The following is a 16,262-nucleotide window of genomic DNA, read 5'->3' as shown; positions in this document are numbered from 1 at the left end:
AACATTAAATGAATTAATATTTGTAAAATGCTTAAGATGTTGATTGGCTAGTAGGTGCTGTATAAATGTTACCTATTGTTATACTGTATAGTTTGACTTACACAGAATGTGCTAAACATGCCCAAATAAGTATTTCAGTTCTAAAATGACATTGGAGTGTTCATGTCATTGCATGACTCAATCTGTCAGGATCTGATTATCCTGGAAATTGATCAGAGTAGGGTTAAAGTGAGAAACATGGCTACCTCATTGAGGTAGTACCAGTAAAGTCCTGCCTACTGTCAGCCTGCCTTCCACCTTCTCTATAGTGATTTCAACAGCATGTAGTGAAATCCACTGTTTGGATCCAGGGTATGATGAAAGTGAAAAAAGTGAGGAAGCTGCCAACATATTACACAAGGGGTTGACAAATTAGAGCCTGAGGGCCAATTTCAGCCTGTGGCCTGTTTTTGTGTAACTGGAGAGATACAAAAGGTTTTTACATTTTTAGAGTGTTGTAAAAAACCTAAACCAAAACAAAAAGCAAATACACAAACAAAACTGGAATATGTAATACAGCTTGCATGTGACTTGCAAACCTAAAATATTCACTTTCTGGCCCTTTATAAAAAAAGTTTGTGGATCCCTGTTCAACATACTTCCCTTACCACTTACCTCACTGTACCCCAACAATAAATCATAGGTAGGTAGAGTGAAATAAAAAAGAGGCTGAAAATCCTGTAACAGAGAGCCCAAGTGTCTTGGTGAGGTAGTTTATTTATTTAAAAAAAAATTTTTTTTTAACATTTATTTATTTTTGAGAGACAGAGAGAGACAGCATGAGCAGGGAGGGGCAGAGAGAGAGGGAGACACAGAATCCAAAGCAGGCTCCAGGCTCCGAGCTGTCGCACAGAGCCCAACGCAGGGCTTGAACTCAGAAACTGCGAGATCATGACCTGAGCCGAAGTCGCACGCTTAACCGACTGAGCCACCCAGGCACCCTGAGGTAGTTCATTTATTACCCTTACCATGATACAAATGGGTAGCTTCAGTACCCTAAGAATGACTTCTCTCACCCTCAGAAAGTCCCTATGTTTTTACCCAGTACTGGGAACTTATAGGTAGGTATTTGTAAGGGAGTTTGTTTTTGCAGGGCAGCCCAGGACTGAAGGTAGTGACTAATTAGGTCACTATTAAATATGATGGTACCTTACTAAATATTAAAAAAAATAGAACACTTAATGTTTTAAGTATTTAAAGTACTTAAATAATGCACACACAAGGTATAAGTTTAAAAGTTATATACTGGGGTGCCTGGGTGGCTCAGTCAGTTAAGCATCCAACTCTTGATTTAGGCTGAGGTCATGATCCTGAGGTTGTGGGATCGAGGCCTGCATCGAGCCCTGTGTTGGGCTCTGCGCTTAGTATGGAATGTGCTTGAGATTCTCTCTCTCTCCCTCTCCCTTCGCCCTTCTCCCCACTCATGTGCACACTCTCTAAAATTAAAAAAAAAAAAAAAGTTATGTACGAATATTCCGGTTTAACCAATTTTAAGTGAGAAATCCATGGTGCTTCTTTTTTTTTTTTTTTTTTAATTTTTTTTAACATTTATTTATTTTTGAGACAGAGAGAGACAGAGCATGAACGGGGGAGGGTCAGAGAGAGAGGGAGACACAGAATCGGAAGCAGGCTCCAGGCTCCAGGCTCCAGGCCATCGGCCCAGAGCCTGACGCGGGGCTCGAACTCACGGACCGCAAGATCATGACCTGAGCTGAAGTCGGACGCTTAACCGACTGAGCCACCCAGGCGCCCCCCATGGTGCTTCTTTAATGTATTACAGAATTTAGCCCAATTTTGGATAAGATATTTTTAGCCTACATGGATTTACAGCTCTGAAGAAATAAGGCATAGAAAAAATAGCTGCAAAATACTCTAATCAATGATAAAGACTCTCAGAGCATAGACACAAAAGATACAAGCATGGCAGTAAAATAGAATGTTATGTGTGGTATGTACTCTTTCCAAAGAAAAGGACATGCATTGGGGCATGTATGAGTCTATTGGTTAACAGCTCATTTAAGAGTAGGCATGAATATTTTCAAAGAAGGAAACATGAGAAATTTATGTTGGTGAAAAAGATCATTAAAAGAATATCTATATTTTAAACAATACTACATAATTTGAGATAAGTTTCCCATGATTCAAATTATCTTCCAAGGAAAGGAGGACAATGGTCAACTCTATTTGCCTTTTTTGTCCCTGTTCAAGCCTGATGTTATAAACAGAGATCAGGAGGGACTCTTCTGGATTATCAGTCAGGAATGTAAAGCTTTCTAGAGACCACAGTCTAGCTTAACTACACTTAACTAGAAGGGGTTTAGACATAGGAAAAGAACCTTTGAACCAGATTTTAGATCAATCTAAGTCATCAAGCAAAGGATCTTCCAACTGTCTTCAACTTATTTTTGAGTATTCATTCTAAAAATGATTTAGTCCTTACAAATTGTGCCACCCAGGTGCCCTGTGCCAGTTCTTACTAAGCCTGAATCAGACAAAAATTTAACCCTTCCTAGTATATCATAAACATTTAACTACTGTGTTAAAAACAGATGTTTTAACCAAATGATACAATCTAAAGACACCATCCTTAGTTATTAGAATACTGTTTAAAATTCACCACAACTTGTTTAGAAGAACAACAATGTGTTGACATTTAAGCCTGAAGGACTATGAATATACTATATACTATACTTGATGCAGCTTGTTTAAGCAATATTCTCACACACAAATGACTGGGGTACAGCATAATAGAAAATTATCTTTAAGCCAAAAATAAGTATTTTTCCTGTTGTAAAATACCTTATAATATTCACAGTGATAGTAGCATATGGAAAGAACATTAGGAGTTAATTATTTACAAGAAGAAATTAAGTTATTAAATTCATAAATCCTGGCTAAGTGGTAGAGGCAAGGGTTAAAGGAAATGTTTAACTTGTAAGTATGAAATAAATGAGTCTGTACCTCCAACAAATGCATCTCCAGCTCCATTGGTATCAACAATTTCTTCCTGGTTTTGATCCAAGACAGCAAACGCGGTGACTTCATTTTCTGCAAGTAGAGCCAAAGAAAGGCAGACTGACTTCTCTTTATAACACTCAATATACAAACTCACCTAGTAAAGTTTGAAGCTCCTTGACCATTCATTATCAAACAGAGAGACAGAAGCTGAGTTCCATATTCTGTACATGAGTACTGGGGAACCAAGGTGCAAAGTCATCTGTAAACAATGCTTTTCTGGGGTACTTTTCAGCATATACATGCTGTATGTGTTATATCTGGGTAGTTCACATATTTTGGGAATGACTGTATATCATAGCAGTACCTTTCTGGACAGTATAAATACTTGAACAGAAACTACGAGCAAAAGAAAGTGTTTGTAAGGATTGGATCATGGATCTCTAATAAAGCTTCAAGCCTGACTGCATTCTTGGCAGTGAAATCTTGGATACAGTTGAAGAGCTGTAAATTTAAAATATATAAATAATGAGTCTTGGGTGTTTCTCTACAGATAATCACAATGGTATAATAAAAAATGTAAGTACTATTCCGTTATGATACTTCATGCCAATGTTAAGAATTTCTGATTTTAGTGGGCTCATTACAAATAACCTAATCTGGTTACTTTTTACAAAGGAGTTCCTATTTCTTTTAAACTATATGTCAACTAGCAAAAGGGAAAGCTACCACTGAGTGCTTGGGTAGGACAAAAGGGACAGTGCAATGGGTTCTTGTCTTACAGCAGTCTGAACCAGGGCTTGGTTGTTTTGACTATAACGTAACCTAATACTTTAAACTTGGCCCTTAACAGTGGAATGGAGTTACTTGTGATGAAATTTGGCCCAGAGGACATCTGTAAAAAATTGGATAGTGCTTTTTATTGGTGGCTTGAACTTCTGAAATCACAAAATTTGCATCCCTTATGGGGACAAATATGGCCAAAGACTTGTACACTTCACTCTCACCTAAGAGAGAGGAAAAAGAGATATTGAACACCTTAGGGTCTTAATAAAGAACCTAAGAATCTCAAAAAGCATGTTCTGGGGGCACCTGGGTAGCTTAGTTGGTTAAATATCTGACTTTGGCTCACGTCATGATCTCCTGGTTTGAGTTTGAGCCCTGCATCAGGCTCTGCGCTGATAGCTCAGAGCTTGGATGCTGCTTAGGATTCTGTGTCTCCACCTCTTTCTGCCCCTCCCCGCTCATGCTCTGTTTCTCTCTCAAAAATAAATAAACATTAAAAATAAAAAAGCATATTTTGTCTGCCTTCTCTTACCTGGTACTAATGTTACTTTCAACAAGAGATAAGCTCAGATAAGATAATCTTCAAGATGAAGATTCTTCGCTTAGTGATCCCTTTGACCATATGACTGTAGATGCTAACACTCCATATCAGAAGCATCTACTTAAACTCTTTAAGTAACTAACTTTCCACATTTTGTAACACCAGGACAACATGGTAGTTAACAACATTTTGATTAATTAGAAGTTAAGGCATAAATATCCAGGATTAAATTTTCTAGGGAGTGTGTAGTATATATTGCTACAAAGGCAGAAAAAAAAAGTAAGCAGACTTTACTAGAAATAATTAGGAAAGGGCTACAATCTGATTTAGGCAAAAGGACTATACCATAAATATTTATAAAGAAATCTGATTTTATTACTTCCAAGTACAAGTCATACTATAAAGAGAATTAACAACTGTAAAGTAAGAACAAACAGCCACTAAATAAGTAAAATTGGCTAAGTTAATGATGCCATTACCATTTATAATAGGGTTACATTGTGTAATAATAAAATATGTCTATAAAACACTTAAGGTAATGCAAGTATTAATATAAGAATTAATTACTGGAGTATAGATTTTAAAATAATTACATATAAATGGTAAGTAAGCCATAATTAGATATAATTCCTTGAGTTCTTTGTTTGAAAAAGTCATTGATTTTTGGTTGGATAAATCTTTATTATGAATAGAACCTAACTCAAGATGGGAGAGATTTTGACCTCTGTTCTTAAGAATCATGACTTCTGGGGTGCCTGGTAGTTCAGTTGGTTAGGATCTGACTCAGTCTCAGGTCATGATCTCACGGTCCATGGGTTCAAACCCTGCATTGGGCTCTGTACTGACAGCTCAGAGCCTGGAGCCTGCTTCAGATTCTGTGTAACCTTCCCTCTCTACCCCTCCCCTGCTCGTGCTATGTCTCTCTCTCTCTCAAAAATAAAATAAAACATTAAAAAAAAAAAACAAAAAAAAGAATCATGACTTCTTGATCTAAACTACTGAAAAATAATTTTTTTAGATGTTTATTTGCTTTTGAGAGAGACAGCACAAGTGGGAGAGGGGCAGAGAGAGAAGGGAACAGAGGATCCAAAGTGGGCTCTGTGCTGACAGCCCAATGCGGGGCTTGAACTTATGAACCATGAGATCATGACCTGAGCCAAAGTTGGATGCTTAACTGACTGAGCCACCCAGGTGCCCCTAAAGTATTGAAAATTCTAAATGAAAACTATTTTCAGGATATATGTGTAGATCCTTGAGATGCTTTATCTTTAGATGTCATAGAGTTCATTTCTTGTAATATAAAGAATTTTTCACCTTTTCTACTTATTAATGGAAATAAATATGTAAGAATATCAAGACCGTAAAAGAACTATCATAAACTGGTACGGATATAGTCCAGTCTCTATTATCTTCTGTATCTAGAGTTATATTATGAGAGCTCCTTTCAAAATAATGACCCTGAAAATGCGTAAGACCTTGAAATGTGTTCTAAATTACTGAAGAAGGATTAAACAATGTTTAATAATATTTAAGTTCAATTATATTGTTGGTACATTCTGATTTTTTGAAATGAAATGATCTAAGTTAGTTTATAGAGCTATTTAACTCCCCACACAACTAACTAGACAGTATTTACCAGCATGACCTATTCTATAGCCTTCTAGACAATTTACTGTATGAACACATGAAATACCTCACTAAATCTTAAGACACACTTATAGGCATGAACATTATTCAGCTAATGAGGCCCAGGACATCCACATGACTCACTTGGACCTAGTTTTCTTAGGTGTGACATGGGCCTGGAGTAGCTGTGGGAAGAAGTAGAAAAAATAGCTTTCTGTCTGAGTTGTAGAAAAATGACATTGTTAGTTCTGATCAAGTACTTAGGATAAATTAGAGCCTTTTATTCCTGCGACTTATTCATTCAATAACTGGAAAGCTGTATCTCCCACTTCCTTTCACCCATTTTGCTCATTCTTCTATCTCCCTCCCCTCTGGCAACCACTAGTTTGTTCTCTTTGTTTGTAAGTCTGATCCTTCTTTTTGTTTATTCATTTGTTTTGTTTTTAGATTTCACATATAAGTGAAATCATATGATATTTGCCTTTCTCTGACTTATTTCACTTAGCATAACACCTTCTAGGTCCACTTATGTCATTGCAAATGGTAAGATCTCATTCTTTTTATGGCTTCATAATATTCCATTGTGTGTGTGTGTGTGTGTGTGTGTGTGTGTGTGTGTGTATACACACATACACACCACATCTTTATTCCTTCATATATCTATGGACACTAGGGTTGCTTTCATATCTTGGCTATTGTGAATATAGTCAATGGTAACTGGAATAGTGTTGTATGGTGACAGATGGCAGGTACACTTGTGGTAAGCACAGAATAATGTATAGAGTTGTGGAATCACTCTGTTATATACTTGAAACTAATGCAACACAGTGTGTCAATTATTCTCAGATAGAAAAGTTTTAAAAACTAGAAGTATATAATATGTGGGAGAATATTATTAATACTACATGGAATTACTAATAAAAAGATTTAGTGATTTTTTATATCTTATGACTTTTTTGTTAAAGATTTTAATAAATCTTTAACAAAGCCCTTTTGGGGGGCTCGAACTTACAACCCCAAGAAAAAGAGTTGCATGCTGTACTAACTGAGTCAGCCAAGTGCCCCAAAAGATTTTTTTATATCTTTTAAAAATGTTTTTACTTATTTTTGAGAGAGAGAGGGACACAGTGTGAGTGGGGGAGGGGCAGAGAGAGAGGGGGAGACAGAATCTGAAGCAGGCTCCAGGCTCTGAGCTGTCAGCAGAGAGCCCTATGCAGGGCTCGAACTCAGAAGCGGTGAAATCGTGACCTGAGCCAAAGTTGGATGCTCAACTGACTGAGCCATTCAGGTGCTCCAACATTTTTTTATATCTTAAAAAAAAAAAAAAAGGTAAGTCAGAGCCATTGCTCCTCAAATCTTTCCAAACTTTTTTAAAGTGAGAAGGAAAAGGATTAATTATTACTAATATGTAATAATTATTATTTCTATTTTCCAGATTTCCTTCTATAAAACCACAAAATCATGAGCTTCTCCAAGCAGACAGGAAACAGAAAAGAACAAGTCAGTTGATATCAGATTTGTTTGGTGTCATTTATTAGATAAGAGCCTCAGGGTACCTTCATTAAGAACGATGAAATTTAGCTTACTTAAAATATAAAATAATAAAATTCAAACATTCTCTGGACAGTTTATATAAACAAATAATTTACTTTTCACTTTACTTTGACATAAACTTCACTACCTAATCACTTAGGAACACACTCTGGTTAGAATCAAAACATCTCCACATGTTTGTAATGCTAAGTCAATTATAGTAGAGATGGCAAGTTCATACAAATGCCACAATATCTAACTGAAAAAATAATAAAAACTTCAGGCACTCAATGCCAAACAATTAGATTACATGTTTTTGTAGCTTTACCACTAGTAAATTAACTATATATTTTTACCATTGTATACATACAACCTCATGATAATATCCTTTGAAAATTTTGTTCAAGGTATTTTAAAATGTCATGTTTTGTTATACATTTTTTGATGTCACGTCTAAATTGTGAGCAAGATGTAACTGTTGAAGATATATAGCAGGATGAGGTGTTTTCAATCTCAAGGTGGACTATAGTCACCACCTCTGCCACTGTCTCTAAGCATCACCAGGTATGGAAAAAACAGAAGAGTGATGGCAAAATCTTCACCATGAAGTGAAAAGTTTAACTAGGTTAGAAACTAAAACTCTTAAGATTCTTAAAAGAGGTTCCTCTACCTTGGTCATTCCTTATAATGAGGTAATTTCAAGGATATTAATATTTTTGTTTGCTTGTTTTTAATTAACCTTTCATTTGGACATAATTTTAAACTTACAGAAAAGTTTGATGAGAAAGAGAACTCCCATGGAACATTTATCCAGGTTCACCAGTTTTTAAGATTTTGCCAAAATTTCTTTATCAATCCTTCCATACATATATATATATATATTATTTATGCTTTCAAGCCATTTGAGCATAAATTGCATATATAAGGCCCTTTACATCTTAATAATGCAGTGTTTATTTCTAAAAACAAAGATACTCTTTTAAGTAACCACAGTATAATTAATAAATTAAAAAACTTGTTATTTTATCTAATCTGTATTCCATATTCCAATTTTATTAATTGTCCTAGTGTCCTTTACACCAATTTTTTTCATCCACTACAGGATCCAGTCTAGAATCACATATTACTTCTAGTTGTGTTCCTTCCTTCCTTCCTTCCTTCCTTCCTTCCTTCCTTCCTTCCTTCCTTTTTTAATTTAAACTTTTGAATAGGTAATGCACACATATAGTTAAAAAATATAAATTTATGAAAAGGTATGCTATTAGACTCTTTCTCACCTCTTATCTCCTATGTATCCAGTTTCTAATTGTATTGCTTTCCAATCTGGTTATCACTGTTATTGTTTTTCTGTATATCCTCCCAGAATTTCTCTATGCATACACAAGCAAACATATTCTTCTTTTTTTCTTCTTAAACAAAAACGTATCATACTATGCAGGCTGCTCTGGATCATGTTTTTTCACTTGGAGATCTTTCTATGTTGGTAAGCAGAGAATGTCTTCTTTTTTAAATTGCTGCATAATAGTCCATTGAATGGATATACTATAACTTTTTTAAGCAGTCCTCTATTGATGGACTTTTAGGTTGTTTTTTTTCAAGTCTTCTGTTATTACATACAATGTTGCAAAACACTAATGCTTTTATTTTAGGCAGACCCTAAATTTAATTATTGTACTTAAAAGCCAAGTCTATAATTTCATTCCTTCTTTTACAGGGGGCTGACATAAGAAAACTAAGTTGTTATACAAAGAACATGAAATATGCCTGTGTCAAAGAATAGGAAAAAAAGTGAGAATCCAGGAAATGTTTTTGTTTTTCATTAGGATACACATACCAGGATATGAGCAAAGACACCCTGCTCAGACTGCCCTAATAAACAGGGTAATGAAACAGATGACAAATTCTACTAATAATAGAGATTTATAGAACAATCCTAATTAACAAGGAGTTTTGGGGAATGAAGAGAGCTGGGTTAATTTAATTTCCTGGTTAACTAAAGAAAAAGCACAAAGTCTAATTTTTAGTTAGAAATCTTTCTATATGTATTAATATAATAATATACCATGACATCCCTGCTTTAATTAGTTTAGTTTAGTGAACTGAATGAAAATTTTCTTTGATAATAGAGAATCCTACAGCACATGTTAATGTCATTATTCTGAATATCAATTCTTATTGTAGTTCCAAAGGTGTAAGTGCTTTCACGAAAGGCAGGATAAATGGAATAGTTGGAGGAACATTGTATTAGGTCTCAAAAGACCCATGGTTTTGGTCTGGTGTTGGTTCAGCTACTTTATTCAACAAATGCTTATTAAGAGCTTATCATGTGTCAGGCGGTCAGAGACTGGGAATACAGATGTGAATAGGTCAGACAAAAACCCTGCTCTCATGGGACCTACATTCTAGTGAGGATAGACAATATACAAGTAACAAAAAAATGAACAAGATAATTTGAGATAATAATAAGTGCCATAAAGAAAATAAAACAGGATGATGTGATAAAGTATGACTAGAGGGGCAAATTAATCTAGATGGGTGTTACTTCACTGCAGAGGGGATGTTTGAAATGAGGCTTCAATACCAAGATGGAGTCAGCCTTGTGAAGATACAGGTGCAAGATATTCAAGAGCAGAGGCTCTGGGCTAGCAACAAGCTTGGTGAGCTAAGCCTGTTTAAAGTTAAGAAGACCACTGTAACCAGACTATAGTGAGGGTATCAAGATTGTGTGGCTGTGTATATGTGTGCATGTGAGTGTGTGTGGTGGGGGTTGGTAGAATATCATTCTATGTAAAATGGGAAAACACTGGAAGGTTTTAAACAGGGGAGTGACATGATCCCATCTTTGTTTTAAAAAGATTATTCTGGGGGCGCCTGGGTGGCTCAGTCCAACCTGGTTAAGTGACCGACTCTTGGTTTCTGCTCCAGTCATGATCTTGTGGTCTGTGAGTTCAAGCCCCACTTTGGGCTCTGCATTGACAGTGAAGAGCATACTTGGGATTTTCTCTCTCTCTCTCTCTCTCTCTCTCTCCTCTCCTGCCCCTCCCTGCTCTCAAAATAAATAAATAAACTTTAAAAAAATTATTAAAAAATGATTATTCTGGCAGCCTTATAGAGAATGGACAGAATTGGGACACCTGGGTGGCTCAGTCAGTTAAGCGTCCGACTTCAGCTCAGGTCACGATCTCGCAGTCCGTGAGTTCGAGCTCCGCGTTGGGCTCTGGGCTGATGGCTCAGAGCCTGGAGCCTGCTTCTGATTCTGTGTCTCCCTCTCTCTCTGCCCCTCCCCCGTTCATGCTCTGTCTCTCTCTGTCTCAAAAATAAATAAAACGTTAAAAAAATTTAAAAAAAGAGAATGGACAGAATGGTGGAGGTTGGGAGTAGATTCAATGACACTACTTTTCAAGACCTTGCACAAGTCATAACGTGACTTAATCTCAGTTTTACTATACTTAGAAAATGAGAATAATACTTGTGCTAGCTATTTTCTGTGATTCTTACATGGATTAAGTATTAACAATGTTATGAAAGCATCCTGTCAAATATAAAGCCCTATAAATTTTTTTTGTTCTTAAATATGGTTTAATACTCTTCATTTCTGTATACCACAACACCAAGATTTCACTGCTTATGATCTCTCTGTGGAGGCTATAGAGAATGCAAACGCTAAGTTTTCACCTTCTTATTTATGTGTTTATATGTGTAAAGGTAATACATATCACTATATATTGCTACACAATTTTATAAGGTGTTCTTAGGAGCTTATTTTCCTCAATCAGGTAACAATTATTTGTTGAACACTTGCCATGAGCTCCTCATACTCTGCTAGATCCTTTGGGGGAGATATAGGAAAAATACTAAGACATGATCTGTCTTCTGAAAGAACTTACAATCTAGATGGAAAGAGAAATCTTCCACATGTGAAAGAATTTGTGAAGTATCATATAATGTAATATTTATTATAACTGAAACAAGGGTTCAAAGAAGGAAAGAAACAATGTGAGAAGATTCATGGAGAAGACTGAACTTAAGCTAGGTCTTGAAGATGTAGATAGTGAAGAGGAGAGGAAATAAAGATATACATATTCCAGAAGACATAGAGAAAGAAAGAAAGAAGTTTGTATGTTACATAAGGAAAAGAAATAATGCAAGATGGGTGGGGTCCAGCCCTCTTTAAGGAGACAAACCTTTGGATTTTATACATCAAACAATGGGATGCAATTGAGGTTTTTGAGTAAACAAAGTGACATTCATCAAGTACTACAGCAAGTGCTTTATATACTTTGTATCATGTATTTCTCACTGTAAGCTTAGGAGTTAGGTATTATTGACCTGATTTTATAAATGAAGACATTGACCCTCACAGAGGTTGTCAACTGCTCAGGGTCCTCTGGCAAAGCAGGACTTTGGGACAAAAAAAAAAAAAAAAAAAAAAAGAGAAAGAAGTAAAACGTGATTCCAAAGTTGCCATTTGAGCAATGTTGCTATCATTTTTTCTGAAAAAAAGCTGATCATGGAAAAAAAAAAACACCCACATTTTGATTACACATTATACAGCAGTTAACTGACATTTAAATTCCCTTTCTAAGCCTTGTACTGATAACTGAATTTTACCAAATTAAGTAGATAAATACTCCACAGAGAACAGAGGCAGTATAATATTGTATTAAGAATATAAATCAGACTGCTGGGGTTCATATTCTCAATTACTAGTAAAGTCCCATTTACTAGCTTATAACCAAGTCAAACTCTCTATGCCTCAATTTTCTCATGTGTAAAATAGGGACAATAACAGTAATTATCTCATAGTTTTTTGTTTTGTTTTGTTTTGTTTTGATGTAGGCTTCATGCCTAGTGCAGAGCTGAACGTGGAGCTCGAACTCACAACCCTGAGATCAAGATCTGAGCTGAGATGCTTAACCAACTGAGCCACCCAGGTACTTTTCTCATAGGGTTTTTATGAGGCTAACTCAGTTAATACATGCAAAGCACTTAAAGCAAAAGCTGGCACATAGTAAGCATCTAATGAATACATGGACAAGAATATTATTAATCTTAAAATAAGACTTTTGGGTACAGGAGATGCAGATTACACTTAAAATTGCTGCTACTGAAAGCCTGGTTTTGACATGGAGCACTACTATCATTATTTGCAGTAAAGCCTCTCAGTTTGTTCAAGTTTTCTTTGAATTTTCTACAAACGTTTCAATTAAATGCCTGTTAAAATCTTCAGTGCTGAATATAGATAGGTAAGAGAGTACAGGAGTGTTTGCTTTGAATATGAACATAGTTTTCCATAGAAAAGTAATGGAGAAAACAATGATAAATGAAATTAGTGCTTTAAAATTTTATGTTTGACGTATGTGTGTATATTAATGTATATACATATGTGTATATATATATATACTTTTTTTCTTTAAGAGGTTTCTGATACCTTTAACAGGTTCACTACACGAAGCATATCCCTTAAAAATTTTTTTTTTTAATGTTTATTTATTTTTGAGCGAGAGAGAGTACGAGCAGGGGAGGGGCAGAGAGAGACAGGGAGACACAGAATCTGAAGCAGGCTCCAGGCTCCGAGCTGTCAGCACAGAGCCTGACACTGGACTCGAATCCATGAACTGTGAGATCATGACCTGAGCCGAAGTCAGATGCTTAACTGACTGAGCCACCCAGTCACTTTAGTAAAGCATATCTCTTTAACCTTACATAAAGCAGTTCATTTCAACCTGTTCTCTCTCTGCTTCTTTCTATGCATTTGCTCCATTCTCTGTATCTATAAAAACTGGTTTCCTCTGCTGGCTTAGCTCATAGGTCACTGGCTATCTATAGACTGTCTAACCTTGTTGAGGTTCCTAGCCTTGATTCAATCAGTAATACCCAGGGAAGAAGCTAGGGTTCCTGGCACAAACCTTGGCTAACTTAGGTAAAAAGGGATACAGGAAAGTCACTTTGACGATTGCTAGCACCTGGAACTATGCTTTGCACGTAATAGGTGCTCAGTAAATATCTGTTCAGATTGATTGATTTTTCATGGGTACAAATCTGATCATGTTACTGTGTTAAAAACACTTTGATGGTTCTTTATTGAAGTCTTAACTCTAGGACATGAATGAATCGAGCCTACTGTTTAAACCTCATCTTTTGCCATTTCCTGAGCTGTGATTGCTCCTCTGTCATACTCATATTTTTTAAGTGTGTCATGCTTTTTTTTTTTTTATACCTGTGTACATACCAGGTTTATTGCACAGATTGTCTTTTACTATCAGCCCAAATACTAGATAAGACTGTCTTCTTGGATGTAGTCCCTGCCTTCTGAGGGTTCTGCTTAGAAGCAGAGCTGACTCCTTCCTCTTTTTTTTTTTTTTAAAAAAATTTTTTTTTTAACGTTTTATTTATTTTTGAGACAGGGAGAGACAGAGCATGAACAGGGGAGGGTTACAGAGAGGGAGACACAGAATCTGAAACAGGCTCCAGGCTCTGAGCTGTCAGCACAGAGCCTGACCCGGGGCTCGAACTCACGGACCGCGAGATCATGACCTGAGCTGAAGTCGGCCGCTTAACCGACTGAGCCACCCAGGCGCCCCTGACTCCTTCCTCTTTTATGCCATCACTTATAAGCTTCACATACCTCTAAGAAAAGACTTATCACATTTATAGTTTTACTTATTTGGAAGCATTTTCTCTACGAAACTATGAGCTCTTTGTGGGTAGGAATCATGACTTAATCATAGTCCAGCTCTTAGTTCTATACCTAGTGCACAGGTGTTCAATAAGCATTTATTACTGAACAAATTTCTACTAGATTTTAACTTCCTTAAGACTGGTTTCTTTTTCATGTAGTAGGGTATGAACACACTATATTTTTTTCTGAATGATTCTGAATAAGTGTCATATAAATATAACATACTTCTCTAGGTTAGTTTAGTGAACCAAGTAAACTAAGGGTTCTAGTTGTCCATGACCCTGCTTTCTAGAGTTATAAGGATTTAATCTAGCATTCTAAATGCTTGTATGAAAGGAAGTCAAACAACTACTTGAAAATCAGAGGTAATATGCTATTTTAATAGTACAAAAATTCAACACGGCACAACTTGTTCTAAAAACCTTTCCAGATCTAATTGTGCTGAAGATATCCTAGGAGAAATAATAAAAATATATGATTGGCACCTTCAAGCAAGTTGCTTCTCATCATTCTGAAATGAAGATGCTTTTATTATTCAATAAACCTAGGTTCAGATCCTCTCTAAATATAGAAGGTTCTGATATAGGGACTTGGGAGTTAACTCTTAGATGGGAACAAACCTGGGCAATCAAATGGATCACAGTGACATGGGTGGGGTTCACCTCATGAAGCTACCAACCAACATCTATATATATGTGATCCTTCCTTATAAAGAAACCATAGGCTCTTAAAACTAGAAGAACAGGAATAAGCATATGTTACATAATTGAACCAAGGTATCATGGTTATGAAAAAAACTGAGTGACCAAACATCAACGGCTTTCTTATTGTGTGTGTGTGTGTGTGTGTGTGGGAGGGGGGGGTTTAGTCCTAATCATTGCAGTAGGAAGATATAAAACATTATTGATATTCTAAATGTACTCCTTAATGTCATGCATTTCTCTCAGAATACAAAACTAAAGATTTTCAAAACAATATGCATATGCAAAGTTGTTCTCTGTTATTAAAGGAAAAGCTATTGATGCCACTACTTCTAATTATGGACTTCCCATCAGTAAGATTTCTGTTTGAATTGTTGATAATCACAATGGCAATTATTTTATGAAGTTTACAAAGGAAAAGGTGCATCAGATATGAGGGGACCACTGTTGCCTTTTTATCTTAGAAAAAAATCTTAGAGCAAGAAATCTTAGAGCAAGAAAGCAATGCTGATGTTTAGTGCAATCTGGTTTGCAGGGATGATAATGCTTCAAGGTAATGTCATAGGTTTATGCCGAAAGAAAGAGATTTTTAAAATATTCTATACTGTACAATTAAGTTAAAGTTTCCCAAAGTATGGAGTCAATTTCAATGGGTGCCCTGACAAACACAGATAAAAGTGATGAGTACTATTGTCCAATAAACTAAATTGGAATCACAGATAACTTGACTACTTGCAGTATAGAGATAAACACCAGTAAACAACCATTTTACCCAATTTAAACAGAATACTTTCCTTTATTGAGTCATTTGCCAATCTCTCTTGCACTTAAAAGTAGATTAAAATGTGTAAACGTATGGTTAATTACCTGTTTTTAAAAAAACCCTCTCAAGTACCATATTTTACAATGCTTTTAAAGGTTGGTTGTGTTCCTTCCTCATCGTTTTTTATGAATAGAAGTTTCAGCATCAGATTTTTAAAAAGTTGCAGGAATAGTTTAAGGGTCATACACATGGCCGTCAGGAGATTAGGACGAATTGCATAACCCTATTTAAAAAATTATAAAGACCCCGTGTCAAAGCAAGACAGTATTTGTCATGCAAACACTGTGCCAATTACTGCTAATTCCTCAGAATTGGTCCTACTAATGATCCTTAGCTGGTGCTTCCATTTCCCTCCCGAAAGTATTATTTTAAATGTCTTCTCAAGTCACCAAATAATTCTCACCCTCAGAGAGAAGAGAAGCCATTAGGTGTCAAGTCTTTACACTTTGCTAGTTATACTGAACTACTAAGAGTTCTTCCATCAAATACAAGAATCAGTATCTTTGTTTCTCAGACTGGGAGAAAGTGGCAGACAATTCAATTTAGTAACACCACATTATACAAATATAGCTATTA

The 16,262-nt window shown here is 35.9% G+C and overlaps 1 protein-coding gene across 8 annotated transcripts in view; it reads right to left on the bottom strand.

Annotated features, from left to right (window-relative positions):
- ADK (adenosine kinase) overlaps positions 1 to 16,262 on the bottom strand; it is a 517,527-nt gene that overhangs the window by 36,886 nt on the left and 464,379 nt on the right. For all 8 annotated transcript variants that reach the window (XM_007095644.3, XM_007095645.3, XM_042961034.1 and 5 more), the window contains one exon: positions 3,001 to 3,087. In XM_007095644.3, the coding sequence (XP_007095706.1) occupies positions 3,001 to 3,087 (87 nt within the window). The remainder of the gene's footprint in view (positions 1 to 3,000; positions 3,088 to 16,262) is intronic.

Source organism: Panthera tigris, chromosome D2 (assembly GCF_018350195.1).
Source record: "Panthera tigris isolate Pti1 chromosome D2, P.tigris_Pti1_mat1.1, whole genome shotgun sequence".
NCBI classification, from domain to species: domain Eukaryota; kingdom Metazoa; phylum Chordata; class Mammalia; order Carnivora; family Felidae; genus Panthera; species Panthera tigris.
Note: the sequence above shows the minus strand (reverse complement) of the source record. Positions and strands in the feature narration are given on the sequence as shown.